The 16,256-nt window shown below is 40.7% G+C and overlaps 1 protein-coding gene across 1 annotated transcript; it reads left to right on the forward strand.

The window, feature by feature from the left end:
- ASB14 (ankyrin repeat and SOCS box containing 14) lies at positions 1-16,256 on the forward strand. The gene is made up of 9 exons (XM_059663212.1): positions 1-127; positions 3,076-3,121; positions 3,582-3,723; positions 3,820-3,978; positions 9,147-9,392; positions 12,030-12,201; positions 13,233-13,776; positions 15,269-15,422; positions 16,071-16,256. The coding sequence occupies exons 1-9, from the start codon at positions 6-8 to the stop codon at positions 16,247-16,249; spliced, it is 1,764 nt and encodes a 587-aa protein (XP_059519195.1). The 5' UTR covers positions 1-5; the 3' UTR covers positions 16,250-16,256.

The following is a 16,256-nucleotide window of genomic DNA, read 5'->3' on the forward strand; positions in this document are numbered from 1 at the left end:
TTCATATGGATAATTACACCAGTGATGAAGACTTAGACATGGACTTTGATACCCAGCTCATCATTCAACAGAGTTTACAGGATATTTGCAAGCCAGGGACTGCACAGCAGGCACCTGAGAATGAGAGGTAATGGTATCTCATTACCAATGTAGCATAAGTACTCAGGAGTTGACACATATACTTAAAATATCTATGAGACTTGATGCCTGACAAAACAGGAAAAATTTGGACATAATTTAGAACTGAATTAGGCAGTAAAGAAAACAGTTGAAGGAGGTTAGCAACAAACCAGGGTGAGGAGATGCAGACTGATAATCAGAAAGAAGAAACATATGAGAATATGAAAGGCTAGAGAACTCTTGTGCATCTTGTCTTTGGGGGGCTAAGGAAATACATAAATCCAACCAAGACACATAGAAAATTATCTTCAACCTCCCTGGGTGGGTAAGGTAAAGTCCATCCTTTAATCTCAATTCAAAAGGAGGAATTATGTAAACTTAAATCCAGAAGAAGAGACTAACTCGTTCTGAAAGGTGTGGATTTAGAGTTCTGTTATGACAACACTAGAAAAGAACCCCATGGGTCCCTCAGTGGTGTAAGAAAATCTCCCTGGAAATGAGTTGACTGCAGCTGAGCCCACCTAGTCAATGCTCTCTGGCTGATCAGCAACCTCAACTCCCTGAGTAGTTACTATTGTTTTTCAAGGGTAATAAACCCTGTTTGCTTGTGATGGTGACTCCTATGTACCTATTGGAGTTAAAACTGGATAAATGTGTTTTAACCCCAAGAGATTTTATAATTAAATATAGGGATGTTGAAGTACATCAAAATTATAGTATTTTTTTTTAAAGTAACACACTCATCCTGGCCAGTGTGGCTCAGTTGGTTGGGCATCATCCCATGCACCAGAAGGTTGCCCATTCGATTCCTGGTCAAGGACACATGTCTGGGTTGCAGACTCAATTCCTGGTATGGGGCGTGCAGGAGGTGGCAAATCAATGTTGTGCTCTCACATCAATGTTTCTCTCCCTCCCTCTCCCTTTCTCTCTCTCAAAATCAATTAAGTCCACTGGTTGTGGCTCAGTGGTTGAGCATAGACCCACAAACCAAGAGTTTACCAGTTTGATTCCTGGTCAAGGGCACATGCCTGGGTTTCAGGCTCAATCCCCAGTAGGTGGCGTGTAGGAGGCAGCCAATCAATGTCTCTCGTCGATGTTTCTACTCTCTCTATCCCTCTCCCTTCCTCTCTCTGAAATCAATAAAAAAGCCCTGACCGGTTTGGCTCAGTGGATGGAGCGTCAGCTTGTGGACTGAAGGGTCCCAGGTTCAATTCCAGTCAAGGGCATTTTCCTTGGTTGTGGGCACATCCCCAGTAGGAGGTGTGCAGCTGATTGATGTTTCTCTCTCATCCATGTTTCTAACTCTAATCCCTCTCCCTACCGCTCTGTAAAAAATCAATCAAATATATATTTTTAAAAATCAATAAAAGACATATTTAGCCCTCGCTGGTTTGGCTCACTGGATAGAGTGTCAGCCTGTGGACTGAAGGGTCACGGGTTCGATTCCGGTCAAGGGCACATGGCTGCGGGCTCAACCCCCAGTTGGGGGCATGCAGGAGGCAGCCCATCAATGATTCTCTCTCATCATTGATAATTCTCTCTCTCTCTCCCTCTCCCTTCCTCTCTCTCTAAAAATAAAAATCAATAAAAATATTTTTAAAAAAACACTTAAAAATCAACAAATAAATAAAAATTAAAAAGTAACACACTCATGGAGCCATACTGTTTTAAGCATTTCATAAATAGTAAGTCATTTAGATCCTCATCGTCATTACCTCTTGATGTGGTAGGTAACATAATTACCCCGACTTAGAGAGAAGGAGACTAAGACTTACCCAAGGTCACAGAGCGAGTGAATAAAGAGCCGGGCATCCTGGCTTCAGAGTCTGTGCTCTTTACCACACTATTCCTACACTTCTGTGTTAAATTTAGGAATAATCATTAAAGTAAGTAATCATCAAATTGTAAGTAGGACAGATTGTCTAAGGCAACGGTTCTCAACCTGTGGGTCGCGACCATCGGAAAACACATATAGCATATCAGATATTTACATTATGATTCATAGCAGTAGCAAAGTTACAGTTATGAAGTAGCAACGAAAATAATTTTATGGTTGGGGGTCACCACAACATGAGGAACTGTATTAAAGGGTCGCAGCATTAGGAAGGTTGAGAACCACTGGAAGGAAATTTATTCTCTTCAAGTTGGGTTCATTGAATAATCAAAGAAAATGGGAAGGTAGCAATCTCTATTTTCTAGGTTTAAAAATAATGTATTCGTAAGTGACTTTTGAAACTTTATTTTTTTAAAAAATATATTTTATTGACTTTTTACACAGAGGAAGGGAGAGAGATAGAGAGTTAGAAACATCGATGAGAGAGAAACATCGATCAGCTGCCTCCTGCACATCTCCCACCAGGGATGTGCCCGCAACCCAGATACATGCCCTTGACCGGAATCGAACCTGGGACCTTTCAGTCCGCAGGCCGACGCTCTATCCACCGAGCCAAACCGGTTTCGGCTGAAACTTTTTTAAATATTTTAATAAAAATGTTAGTTTAGAAAGTGCCAATAGTGTTTTCTTAGCCCAAATTCTGGCCATGATTATTTTTTAAAACTTAAACCAGTATTTACTATTTTTTTAAATAATAATTTTGGCTAGAATCATTTGACATTATAGAGTAGCCATTAAATTTTATCATGGGATAATGTGACATTTCAGTCCTAGCAGGTTTGATTCAGTTCAGAAAACACGATTAAGGGCTTGCTGTGGTCCAGGCTCTGACACAGTCCTTGCCATAAAAGGGAGGACACGTGGGAGAGGAGTTTCCCCAAACGCACATGTTGAGGTTCCCACTGCATTTTGCAAGTATTCCTATTAAGCCTCAGTCATTACCTCCCTATGAGTTTATCCCTGGTTAACTACTATTGCTTTTAGTCTTTCCTTTTGTTTTATGTCAAATATCTTAGTGTTTTCCTAAGTTTGGGGAATTACATGTTTTTCTTTCTATGCAGCTTCCATTCCTTTTTGAGCACTGACTGTAAGAAGATAGTGGAAACAATAGAGACAGTTAAGTACTCTTCCTATTCTATCCCCTTCAATTTGTGGTAAGAGGTGATGACAACTGGCAGCATTTCCCTCTACATTCTGGAAGCCTAGAAGTGGTTTCTCCCAAATGCTGCACAATATGGGGTCCTCAGCTGACTGTCAAGAGTCTGATGTGGTCTTTCCTGGGAGAAAATACTTCAGAACAATTTAGCAAAGAGTCCAGGCTTCTTGGTGGACAGGACTGTTTTTCTGATGTAACAAGGTGATAGGTATTCACACGCCGTGGTGGATGGAATGATAGAGGAAGGGCCATACTGCCTGTTTGTCCTGTGCCGTTTAAATCTGTCTTTCATAAAAGATGGTGATGAATTACTGAATTACATTGTCTCATCTACTAACCCTGATGGTAGAATTCTGGAGCAGCATGGGCTGCCCTGTATGTGTGCCAAATGTGAATCTGTTCTCATTTGACTTGTTAACAGGTGAGGAAGATGCATTGTTACACTTGACCAAGTACGGTTCCGCTTTTGATGAAGCAGATGAGATAGGCCGGCTTCCTCTGCATAAGGCTGCAGTGCAATTAAATACAAACATTTTGGAAATAACCCTGAAAGGTAAACTCCCTTTATAACTCCTCTGATACTTTTGAGAAATAAATGTCACATTTATTTTTATATCTTAACCTATGTGGTCTAATGGATTTATTTCAGCTTCAAAACCCAGTGTGTGGGAGCAAACCACCCACAATGGTGAAACACCACTTTTTTTGGCTGTCAGCAATTGCCTCTTAGAAAATGCCACTTTTCTGCTTCTCAACGGCTGTAATCCAAATGCCAAGAATTTTGAAGGCAATTCTCCTCTTCTTACAGGTAAAGTAACATCTTGTCTCTGGGGAAGAGTTTGTGGCTCTGAGTCTCCTGCATGCCCACAGGTGTCAAAGGCAGCTTTTTGTACATAGCTGCAGCTCTGTCACTTCATCCCAGCAGATCAGACATAGGTACCTGGCCCTCTGGAGCTCTCCACAGACTAGCCTGTGAGGTGGCCTGATGCAAAATCTCTGCCAGGTTAGGCACTGATCATTTTGCATGGTGCCTTAATTGAGCCAGTTAATTCTGATGCAAGAAAGCAGAGCAGGAAGAAGTAACCAGATAAAGTCAGATAAAGATGGCAGATTGAATACAAATGCCTAATTTAGCTCCCTCCTGAGTATCCACTAAAATTAAAGTTAAGAAATTGTTTTATGGGGATAAGATACAAAAGAATGGGAAAAACATGAGAGGAGACAACAAAACGTAATTTTTTAAAAACTAGAGAATGATTTGACCCAGTGATCCCACTTCTAGGAATATATCCCAAGAAACTAGAAACACCAATCAGAAAGGATATATGCACCCTTATGTTCATAGCAGCACAATTTACAATAGCTAAGATTTGGAAATAGCCTCAGTGTCCATCAGCAGATGAGTGGATTAAAAAACTGGTACACCTACACAATGGACTACTATGCTGCTGTAAAAAGGAAGGAACTCCTACCATTTGCAACAGCATGGATGGCACTGGAGAGCATTATGCTAAGTGAAATAAGTCAGAGAAAGATAAGTATCACATGATCTCACTCATTTGTGGATTATAATCAACAACATAAACTGATGAACAAAAACAGATCCAGAGACAGAGAAGCATCGAGCAGATGCTCAAACCCCAGAGGGAAGGTAGGGGAGGGTGGGGGTAAGAGGGAGAGATCAACCAGAGGACTTGAATGCACGCATATAAGCATAACAAATGGACGCAGACACCAGGGTGGGGTGAGGGCATGAACAGGAGGGGGGGGATAGTGGGGGGGGGGATAAGGACACATATGTAATACTTTAATCAATAAAGAAAAAATGTATTTTTTAAAAAACTAGAGAATGAATAGTGACAAGAAAACCACATCTTAAATTGGGGGGAAGACCAAAAAAAACCACAATTCTATCAAATGACCTGAAAATTATTGGCAATAGTTACCTCATGGAGCATAGGGAAGAACAGGCAGCTAAAATAGGAGGATTGGCTCAGTGGATATAGTGTCAGCCTGTGGACTGAAGGGTCCCGTGTTTGATTCTGGTCAAGGGCACTTACCTCAGTTGCAAGCTCGATCCCCAGTCCTGGTTGGGGTGCATGCAGGAGGCAGTCAATCCATGTGTCTCTATCAGCTCTCTGTCCCTCCCACTCCCTTCCACTATCTCTAAAAATCAATGGAAAAAAATAACCTCTAGTGGGGATTAACAAAAGAAAATAAATAAAGGAATCTTATTTTTAAAAAATAAATAAAATAGGAGGATTGGTTTAAAACTATTAAGAAACAAGTAGTCTGATCTCTAGATCACTTCTCCCAATCCACCCTGCTGGGACAGATGCCCTACCCCCCACCCCAGAAAAATTGATTTATTCTCTGGATAGTTTAAACAGAGCCATTCTGCACTGGGGAATATTAGGCAAGGGTGGGAGTACTGGATTAAAAATACTGGAGGAATTAAGCAAATATGGCTGAGACCTCACAGCCCTCATCCTAACCAGGATTCCATAAACTGGCAGCCAGAACTTTACCCTCCAAGAGGAGGTTTCTCTGAAGAATTTGATCACCAAAAAGAAAGAAAGAAAAATAGTGACTTTGGGAGTTCCCCAACAAATGGCCTAGGCATATCAACCTATAGTTAAGTCCACAGTCCACAAGTCCCACCCAATGTTTAGAATTTCTAATCAGCTCTTTAGTCCCCAACTCTTAATCATGAGCAGAGAGCCAAGAACTATCTGAGGAAAGTCTTCAAGAAACAAATATAGCCTGGCTGACATGGCTTAGTGGTTGAGCATCCACCTAGGAACCAGGAGGTCAAGATTCGATTCCAGGTCAAGCAAGGCACATGCCTGAGTTGTGGACTCGATCTCCAGTGTGGGGCATGCAGGCAGCAGCCAGTCAATGATACTCTCTCATCATTGATGTTTCTCTCTCTCTCCCCCTCTCTTCTTTCCTCTCTCAAATCAATAAAAATATATTTAAAAAAAGAAAAAGCAACAAATATAAGCAACTTCACGGAAATAGATTATTTAGGAATAATAAAACATAGGAGAAAATTATATTTTCCTCAGAGAAATTAATGAAATAATAGAAGCTACCAAAGTAATTAAGGAACAAAACAAAAAACACGCTTGGAAATTAAAAATATGATAGCAGAAATAAAACTTAAATGCTGGGAGATGGAATTTAGGAAAGCTCCCAGATAAAAAGATAAGAAATGGAAAATAGGAGGAGAACCAAGATGGCGGCATAGGTTAACGCCGGAGTTTGCTGCTTTGAACAACTACTTCAAAAGTGAAACCAAAAAACGGAAGGGACATCACCCAGAACCACAGGAACGCTGGCTGAGTGGAAGTCCTACAACTAGGAGGAAAGAGAAACGCACACGGACACTCAGAGGAGGCGCAGTGCTGAAGTCAAATTCTGAGGTGCGGAGTGCGTGGAGCGGGCTGGCGGCGGAGGGCGCGGTTGGCGTTTTCAATCGGGAGGGAGTCGCAGACTCTGAGCTCCAGATCCGGGCGAGTCTTTAGGGACCCAGACTCAAACAGGAGAAGCGAGACTGTCTGGCTTCGGTCAGAGCAAGTGCAGCTTTCTCTCCGAGCTTTGCAGCGGGTGCTGGGACTCAGAGAGGCAGAGCCCCTGGGGACAGGACTGAGAGCCGCCATAACTGCTCTCTCTGGCCCACCCTGTTGATCCTGTGCGACCCGCCCCGCCCAAGCCCTGCACAGAGGCATTTGCCGGATAGCCTCAGGCAAAGGCTAGATTAGCACCTCCCTAGAGGACAGAAGTTCTCTCACTGCTGACACAGCTGATCCTCATAGCCACTTGGCCTGGAGGTCAAACCCTCCCTGGAATTAGCTACAACAATCAAGATTTAACTATAAAACTGCGAACAAAGACCACTAGGGGGTGCACCAAGGAAGCATAACAAAATGCGGAGACAAAGAAACAGGACAAAATTGTCAATGGAAGATATAGAGTTCAGAACCACACTTTTAAGGTCTCTCAAGAACTGTTTAGAAGCTGCCGATAAACTTAATGAGATCTACACGAAAACTAATAAGACCCTCGATCTTATATTGGGGAACCAACTAGAAATTAAGCACACACGGACTGAAATAACGAATATTATACAGACGCCCGACAGCAGACCAGAGGAGCACAAGAATCAAGTCAATGATTTGAAATGCGAGGAAGCAAAAAACATCCAACCGGAAAAGCAAAATGAAAAAAGAATCCAAAAATGCGAGGATAGTGTAAGGAGCCTCTGGGACAGCCTCAAGCGTACCAACATCAGAATTATAGGGGTGCCAGAAGATGAGAGAGAGCAAGATATTGAAAACCTATTTGAAGAAATAATGACAGAAAACTTCCCCCACCTGGTGAAAGAAATGGACTTACAGGTCCAAGAAGCTCGGAGAACCCCAAACAAAAGGAATCCAAAGAGGACCACACCAAGACACATCATAATTAAAATGCCAAGAGCAAAAGATAAAGAGAGAATCTTAAAAGCAGCAAGAGAAAGAAACTCAGTTACCTACAAGGGAATACCCATACGACTGTCAGCTGATTTCTCAACAGAAACTTTGCAGGCCAGAAGGGAGTGGCAAGAAATATTCAAAGTGATGAATACCAAGAACCTACAACCAAGATTACTTTATCCAGCAAAGCTATCATTCAGAATTGAAGGTCAGATAAAGAGCTTCACAGATAAGGAAAAGCTAAAGGAGTTCATCACCACCAAACCAGTATTATATGAAATGCTGAAAGGTATCCTTTAAGAAGAGGAAGAAGAAGAAAAAGGTAAAGATACAAACTATGAACAACAAATATGCATCTATCAACAAGTGAATCTAAGAATCAAGTGAATAAATAATCTGATGAACAGAATGAACTGTTGATTATAATAGAATCAGGGACATAGAAAGGGAATGGACTGACTATTCTTGGGGGGGAAAGGGGTATGGGAGATGTGGGAAGAGACTGGACAAAAATCGTGCACCTATGGATGAGGACAGTGGGTGGGGAGTGAGGGTGGAGGGTGGGGCAGGAACTGGGAGGAGGGGAGTTATGGGGGGGGGGGAAGAGGAACAAATGTAATAATCTGAATAATAAAGATTTAATTTTAAAAAAAAATCAAAAAAAAAAAAGAAATGGAAAATAGGAAAGAAAAGGAAATAAGAAAACTAGAAGGACGAATAATAGGAATAATAGGAATGCTAGAAGGAGAACAGACAAGGTGGAAGCAGTACATCAACAATGGAATAAGTCAAGAAGATGACTTCCAAAACAAAGTACGTGTGTTCCAGAATAAAAGGGCATACTAAGTACCGGCTCAATTAATTAAAAATGACCCAGCACCCTTGGCACTCTATATTTCAGTCTTAGAGCAGTTAGAGCCTTTTCTATGGCACATTATTATGAGCAGAATTCATACTGATTCAGCATCTGGCACTAGCAAGAGTCCTCAGTCCATACCAATATTTAGCAAATGGGTATGGAGATGAATAAATTAAAGTGTTTTAGAATCTTGAAGGGTTAAAGATTAACAGCATAAATGCAGAAAAGCCAGTTAGAGAATTTTAATTAACAAAATGTAACCTTAAAAATAATTGCCTAAATATTGCTGCTTTTGTTTTTCTACTTTTAAAACAGCTATAAGCACTTCTAAGACTATACTGAGTACTGATGTTCCAATTCTCTTAAAACTTAAAAATGATAAATGAAAAATTTGTGTCTGTTTTTCAGCCACATAAGCCACCAATAGACAATGAATAATTGGCCATGTCTTACAGAAAAACAAATAGCCTATTGATATAAAACACTATTATTTTATATATACCTCATTTTATAATCTGTTTCCAAACACAAAATGCTGGCACATGTGGGTAGTTAGGAAGAGCTCCTCAAGAAGCCTGAGGGGCACTCTGGCCTTAATTTCCTATTGAACACATGCCTGCCTCCCTTCTAATTCCCCAGCTGTTCTACACGACTCCTACGACATGGCGTCCTTGCTGATCAGACACGGGGCGGATGTCAATTTGCAGTGTGCCAACGAGAGGACAGCTCTCCATGAAGCAGCCAGGCTGGGCAGACGGGACCTGGTGAAACTAATGCTGGTTTCTGGAGCTCACCCTGATCCACAGAGCTCCTACGGATTCACTCCTCTTGCACTTGCTGCCCAAAGTGGGCACACCGAGATCATGGAAATATTACTGCAGAAAGGCAAGGTTTTCTCTTTTTAATTAATTAATTACTTTTTAATCCTCACTAAGAAGGGGAAGGGAGGAAGGAGAAGGGGGAGAGAAAGAATAACATCAATGTGAGAGAGACACATCAATTGGTTGCCTCTCACATGTGCCCCGATGGGGGCTGGGGATCGAACCCACCTCATTCCAAATCACATTATGTTACTACCCTGCATTGCTTGAGTGGCAACATGGCATCAAAGAAATGGGCCCTGGCCTGGCCCGCCTGGTCTAGCCAAACCAACTAGGGCAAAGCAAGATTTTCTTTTTTAAAAAATATATTTTATTGATTTTTTTATAGAGAGGAAGGGAGAGGGATAGAGAGTTAGAAACATTGATGAGAAACATCTATCAGCTGCCTCCTGCACACCTCCCAAAGGGGATGTGCCCAAAACCAAGGTACATGCCCTTGACTGGAATCGAACCTGGGACTCTTCAGTCCACAGGCCGTCACACTATCCACTGAGCCAAACTGGTTAGGGCAAAAGCAAGATTTTCTATACCATCAGCACACTACCACGGGTAAACTAGTAAGCATTCTCCTCCTCATGGACAGCCTCAAAATAATAGTAGTTAACATTTTACTTAAGCCTAATATAAATCCTTGAAAGAAGTATACTAGTATGGTAAAATTAGCTACTGAAAACCCTAAAATAGCAGCATTGAATACTTTACACAAAAAGAGTAACCTTTTCTATAGATCATTGATTAAAATATAAAGAAAGAAGAGTGCCAACAGATGTTAAATCTTTAACCCTTCAGCATTGGTTGACCTAAGTGAGCTGTGAGTGAGCATTCCCCTTAAATGACCCCCTTACAAAGTGATTTGCACAAAGTGACATAGCTAGGTAAATGGCAGAATCAAGATTTGAACCCACATCTGCCTCATTCCAAATTGAGTTACTTTACTAATCTGCATTGCTTGAGTAGCAACATGGTATCAGAGAAATGGGCCCTGGCCTGGCCCACCTGCACACAATCCTGACTACCCTACTTACTAGCTGTGCATCTCTGGGGAAGTCACTTTGCTTCAATGTGCCTCCGCTTCTTTTCTTTAAAATGAAGATATTGGCATCTACTTCTTAGGATGTTGTGAGCTTTAGAAATTGTTGTGCATATAAAGGAACCGGTACATAATGAAGACTCATTCCATGGGAGATTATTAGACATTTCTTCTTGCATTCTAGGAGCAGGATCCTTGCTTGGGCAAGCACTATATTCTAATGACCATGGAGTCTATCCTAAATTAAAGTCACTGCATGTTTTTTGTTGTTGTTACTCCCCACCCAAGGATATTCTTTCCATTGATTATTTTAGAGAGAGTGGGAGGGAGGAGAAGAGACACAGAGAAACACTGATGTGAAAGAGACATAACAGTCGCACATGGGGCTGGGAATGAGCCTGCAACCCTTCCATCTGAGGGCTGACACTCTAACCACTGAGGGCAAAGTCCCTGCATCTTTTTTGGGGAGGAGTGAATGTACCCAGAATGCTCTCCTCTCCTTTTGTCCATTCCAATGCTACTCTTTCTTTAAAGCCCATTTTACTGAGAGGTCTTCCACAGCTGACCCCAAACTCCTTTCTCCTTCCTTTACACCCTGGTTCTTCTCACAACCCCAGCCCTGAGATCTTCTGGAGGGCATTTTGCCTGTACCTACACAGGCACACCTTGTTTTATTGCACTTGACTATATTGTGCTTCATCAATGTTATGTTTTTTACAAATTGAAGACAAGACCTTCCACCAGCAAAAAGATTACGATTAGCTTTATTTCAATACTCCCTATAATGTGGTGGTCTGGGACCAAACCCACAATATCTCTGAGATATGCCTGCACTCTTTTATTACCCACACCACTCACATGACACTTCCCATACAGGGAGCTACAGTTTGTCCTTTTTGCTATCAGTAATCTGAAACCTCAACTAAAAACAATTATAATGTCTCTTACTATGAACAGCTCCCTAAGTACAAGTTAAAACAGAAAAAGGCCCCTTTCCAGCATAGCATCTATAGATGGCATATTCAACAGAAGTGTTAGTACATCCTATGTACGTGTGCTCTGAGTTAGGTGGGCTTTTGTAAACTGGTCTGGAAATAAAACCACCTTTTATAAAATTATTTCTCCTGGAATTACCAAGTTAAAAAAAAAAACATTCTAAAATTGCCAAAACCGGTTTGGCTCAGTGGATGGAGTGTTGGCCTGCGGACTGAGGGGTCCCAGGTTTGATTCCGGTTAGGGGCATGTACCTTGGTTGCGGGCACATCCCCAGTAGATGTGCAGGAGGCAGCTGATCGATGTTTTTCTCTCATCGATGTTTCTAACTATCTCTCTCCCTTCCTCTCTGTAAAAAATCAATAAAATATTTTTTTAAAAAAACATTCTAAAATTAGTCTGCAAGCCAACCTATTTATAGAGATTACACAATTCCCCCCTCCCCAACTAGATTATAAACTGCCTGAGCAGGAGGTACATTTATTTAATTGATTCTTAGTGCTTTGCTAACGTGGCTGTTCAATAACTGCTTTTTGGTAGTGGTAATATGTTTCTAAGAATGCTTAATCAATACAGTGGAAAAGACTTTAAGCATAACAAGAATCTTTCTCCTCTTAGGAGCTAATGCTCGTGGCCAGGCCTCGGATTCTTCTTCCATCTTACTTGAAGCTGCTAGTGGAGGAAATCCAGACTCCGTGACTCTCTTGCTAGAGTATGGAGCTGATGCCAATGTCCCTAAGAATTCAGGCCACCTACCCATTCATGTGGCAGCCGACAGAGGACACTTGTTGTAAGTTCAATTACATTATTGAAAATAATAGAAATAATAGCTGCTTTTTTAGAGCAGCTTCTGGGAACTTTATATTCTTCATCTCTGATCCTGCAACTCCAATATCCCTTTTATTGATTTTTAATTGATTTTGAGAGAGAGGGGATTTGAAGCATCAATTTCTTATTCCACTCATTTATACATTCATTGGTTGATTATTGTATGTGCCCTTATTGGGGATCAAACCCACAACCTTAGTGTATTGGGATGATGCTCTAACCAGCTGAGCTACTTGGCCAGGGCTCCAATACCCCTTTTTAAAGATAAACTCTTGACCTAGAAAGTGGTGAAGTCAGGCACATTCTGTAGCCACTGAAAAGACATAAAACTATTTTTTTAATATATTTTATTGATTTTTTACAGAGAGGAAAGGAGAGGGATAGTTAGAAACATCGATGAGAGAGAAACATCAATCAGCTGCCTCCTGCACGCCCCCCACCGGGGATGTGCCCGCAACCAGAATCGAACCTGGGACACTTCAGTCCGCAGCCGACGCTCTATCCACTGAGCCAAACCGGTCAGGGCGACATAAAACTATTTTATTATCAGGTCTTTAAGCAATATGAAGAGCTTCAAGTCTCATTGCCTGGGCTAATTTTGAGTTTGTAATCTAGACAGTAGTTTCATTTAGCTTTACTTGGTATCTGAACTTTTAGTATCGGGAACTATGCTTTTTTGGTTGGGGGTTCTAAATACCACCTAATATTAATACCATCCAGTGCTAGTATAAAACCATCATAAACATGTTAATGCTGCATCTTTTTTTATATGCATCTTTTTTAGGGAGAGGGAGAGAGAGAAATGTGAATTTGTTGTTCCACTTATTTATGCATTCATTGGTTAATTCTTGTATGTGCCCTGACTAGGGATTAAACCTGCAACCTTGGCGTATTGGGATGATGCTCTTACCAACTGAGCTACCCAGCCAGGACAATGCTGCATCTTTAAAAAAAATTTTTTTTCTTTTTTATGTACTTTGAAATTTTTTTCAGAGCTCTAAAGATTTTGATTCCAGTTACGGATTTTGCTGCAATTAAGCGGAGTGGCATCAGTCCAGTTCACTGTGCAGCAGCAGGAGCACACCCTGAATGCCTTGAACTTCTCATCCAGGCTGGATTTGATGTAAATTTCATGCTAGATCAGAGAATTCGCAAACACTATGATGACCATAGGAAGTCAGCTTTGTATTTTGCTGTATCAAATGGTGACCTCTCTTCAGTTAAGCTGCTTCTGAGTGCTGGAGCCCTGCCTAACCAAGACCCAGTTAACTGCCTCCAGATAGCCCTAAGGATGGGCAACTATGAGCTGATAAGTCTGCTGCTACGGCATGGGGCCAACGTAAATTACTTCTGCAAAGTCAACCCGTTACACTTCCCATCAGCACTGCAATACACCCTGAAAGATGAAGTCATGCTCAGGATGCTGTTGAATTATGGGTATGACACAGAACGATGCTTTGATTGTCCTCATGGAGACAAAGTTCATCGTGTCTATGATTTTGAGGGCTGGACATCTACAGTTATCAAAGATACTCTGGTGAGTCCACAGTATTGGCTGTGTCACCTTATATTGTCATTATCAGTGGCCCTGAAATAGCACTAGGGAAGACTCCATTCATCCTCTCCAGAGCTCACTGTTGGATTTTAAATGGGAAAAACACAATAGTAGAAAGATGTAAAAGGTACAGAAACAGAACAACAAAAACCACGGTAATTTAACTCAATTTAGGGAGTTTCACAAATGAAGCAACATCTGAGCAATGTTTTCAAGAATGAAGGTGATCTTGTATCCATGATGCTTTTTCTTTGAATAAGTTCTCTAGCTAAAATGCTTCTGGGTTCCCAATACCCCTAAGTTTTTGGCTCTTTTAGCACTAACATTTGATTAAATGGTTTTCTTTAGTCACCTTTTCGATGAAAACAACAGAATCACAATAATGGATCACGCCCTCCTTGAGGCATTTTTCTCTTGGTTTTTATCACATCAGACCTCCCCTTCCCCAACTTAAGTTCTTGCCACTTTTCACACAGCTGCCGCCTTTCAGGTCTCATTTCAAACATTACTTCTTCAAATAGGCCCTTGTCTAAGTTCCCTTCCCTAATCACTCTCTTATAACAGTTTATTTCTTTGATAGCACCTATCATTTCTTAATTTTTTTAAATTTTACTGATTGTCTCCCCCACAAATACATGAAAATAAGCTCTTATTCAACACTTTCCTCAACTTACAGATCTGTGCTTAGCACACAGTAGATGCACTATAGACACTTGAATTCAGTAACATCTAAAAATAAGTGAGCGAAGAAAGTACTTCGAATCAATTAGGATTTATTTTTTAGGTTATGATTAATTTAGGATTTGGTATTTAGGCATATATCTTATATCATTTTCTGACTTTTCACATAGTGTTACTTGACTTCTTACATGGACATCTGTAAGACCATGTGAATTACTTGAAGATAGAAACTATCAGATCCCTCAAGTAACAGGGTGGGAGTAGGTTATAAATGATAAAAACCCAAAATTAACAGTGGCTCTAATAAGATGCCCCATTCCTCTTAAATAAATAAAGGCCAGGAAGTGAACAGCCTTCTAATTGGACAGCTCCACAAATTCACAGGAGAAACCTGCATCCACATTCCAGTCACCAGGAAGGCAGGCAGAGGAAGCAGCACACACCTTGCAACCTGAGGGTTGTTCACACTTCCATTTACATCCCATTGGCTAGAAGCCAGGTGGCCACATCTCAGCACAAGTGAAAGACAGCCTTTACTCGTGGCCAACCAAAGGGGATAATAGATACTACATACTACTAATAGTCTCTTTCACACCTCCATTACATCTCACATAGCTCTGAATTCATAGTAAATATTTTTCCAAATATTAGAGCTAAAAAATAGATTTTCTTGCTCAGCACCTTGGTTTATAAATGAGAAACTTGAGACCTTGCATTCTGAGTTTACTGCTCTTTTGATTACTAGGCTAAATAATAAATACTTAGTTTTCATAGTTCTGATTTTCTTCCTCAGTTCTGCGAAGTAATAACTTTGTCGTGGCTGCAACATCTCTCTGGAAAGGTTGTTCGAATAATGCTTGATTATGTTGATCAAGTTCGGATATGTTCTAAGTTGAAAGCTGTGCTCCAGAAACAGACGCTCTGGTCAGAAATCCATAATATTTTGAGTGAGTATCATTCTTGCAGAAGATTCTTATCAAAAATACTAATTGAATTCGTTTATAAAACATTCTTCTCTTCATTAAAAACTTGACCTAACGAAACCAAGAAAAATACTACTCCTATCTTTAAAATGTTAGTTTGTAAATATATTTAATTTGCACTATTATATCGGTAGGTAAAATTTTTATCCTAATCCTATGTAACAGTGTAGAAAGAGGAATTAAAAGATATGAAATGGCAATAAAAACATAGATGAGAAAAGATATCAAATGACCTTTTCAAACCAAATCCTGTCACAGTAGAACCAAGTCAAATTAGAATTTCATTTAATTTCCTCCTGAGTGTTTAGCCTGATAGTGAGGGCCAGGACTGGGTAGAGGTGGCAGATTTAAGAACTTCAGATCTCACAGGCCAGACCCACAACAGTTGCCGGTCCTCGGACTCTAACTTGACATGATTCTGAAATCATTCTCTACAAGGGTTGAGTGAGAAGTAAAAAGCTGTTTCCCTATTAAATTCCCATTTTGTCACAGGAAATGAAAATCTTGATGGCTTAAGCATAATAAAATACATCTGCTAACTAAACCCTAGTCACTTAAAAAAAAATCAGTTCTTTTTCCTTTTGGATAATCTGCCTGTCTCTCTCATTTTAGCAAACCCTCGTTCACTAAAACATCTGTGCCGCCTAAAGATCCGGAAGTGTATGGGACGTCTGCATTTGCGCTGCCCTGTCTTCATGTCATTTCTTCCATTACCCAATCGTCTAAAAGCGTATGTCCTTTACAAAGAATATGACCTTTATGGAGAAGGAATTTTCACAGGAACTTGGTAATCAAACT

The sequence above is a fragment of the Myotis daubentonii genome, chromosome 14 (assembly GCF_963259705.1).
Source record: "Myotis daubentonii chromosome 14, mMyoDau2.1, whole genome shotgun sequence".
Taxonomy (NCBI): Eukaryota; Metazoa; Chordata; class Mammalia; order Chiroptera; family Vespertilionidae; genus Myotis; species Myotis daubentonii.

What these genes read in the sequence shown, in the direction of transcription:
- ASB14 (XM_059663212.1), top strand. Translation starts at nt 6, where the DNA reads ATGGATAATTACACCAGTGATGAAGACTTAGACATGGACTTTGATACC. An exon ending in CAGGCACCTGAGAATGAGAG is followed by an intron (nt 128 to 3,075) that starts GTAATGGTATCT and finishes CTTTCTATGCAG; the next exon opens with CTTCCATTCCTTTTTGAGCA. An exon ending in CAATTCTCCTCTTCTTACAG is followed by an intron (nt 3,979 to 9,146) that starts GTAAAGTAACAT and finishes CTAATTCCCCAG; the next exon opens with CTGTTCTACACGACTCCTAC.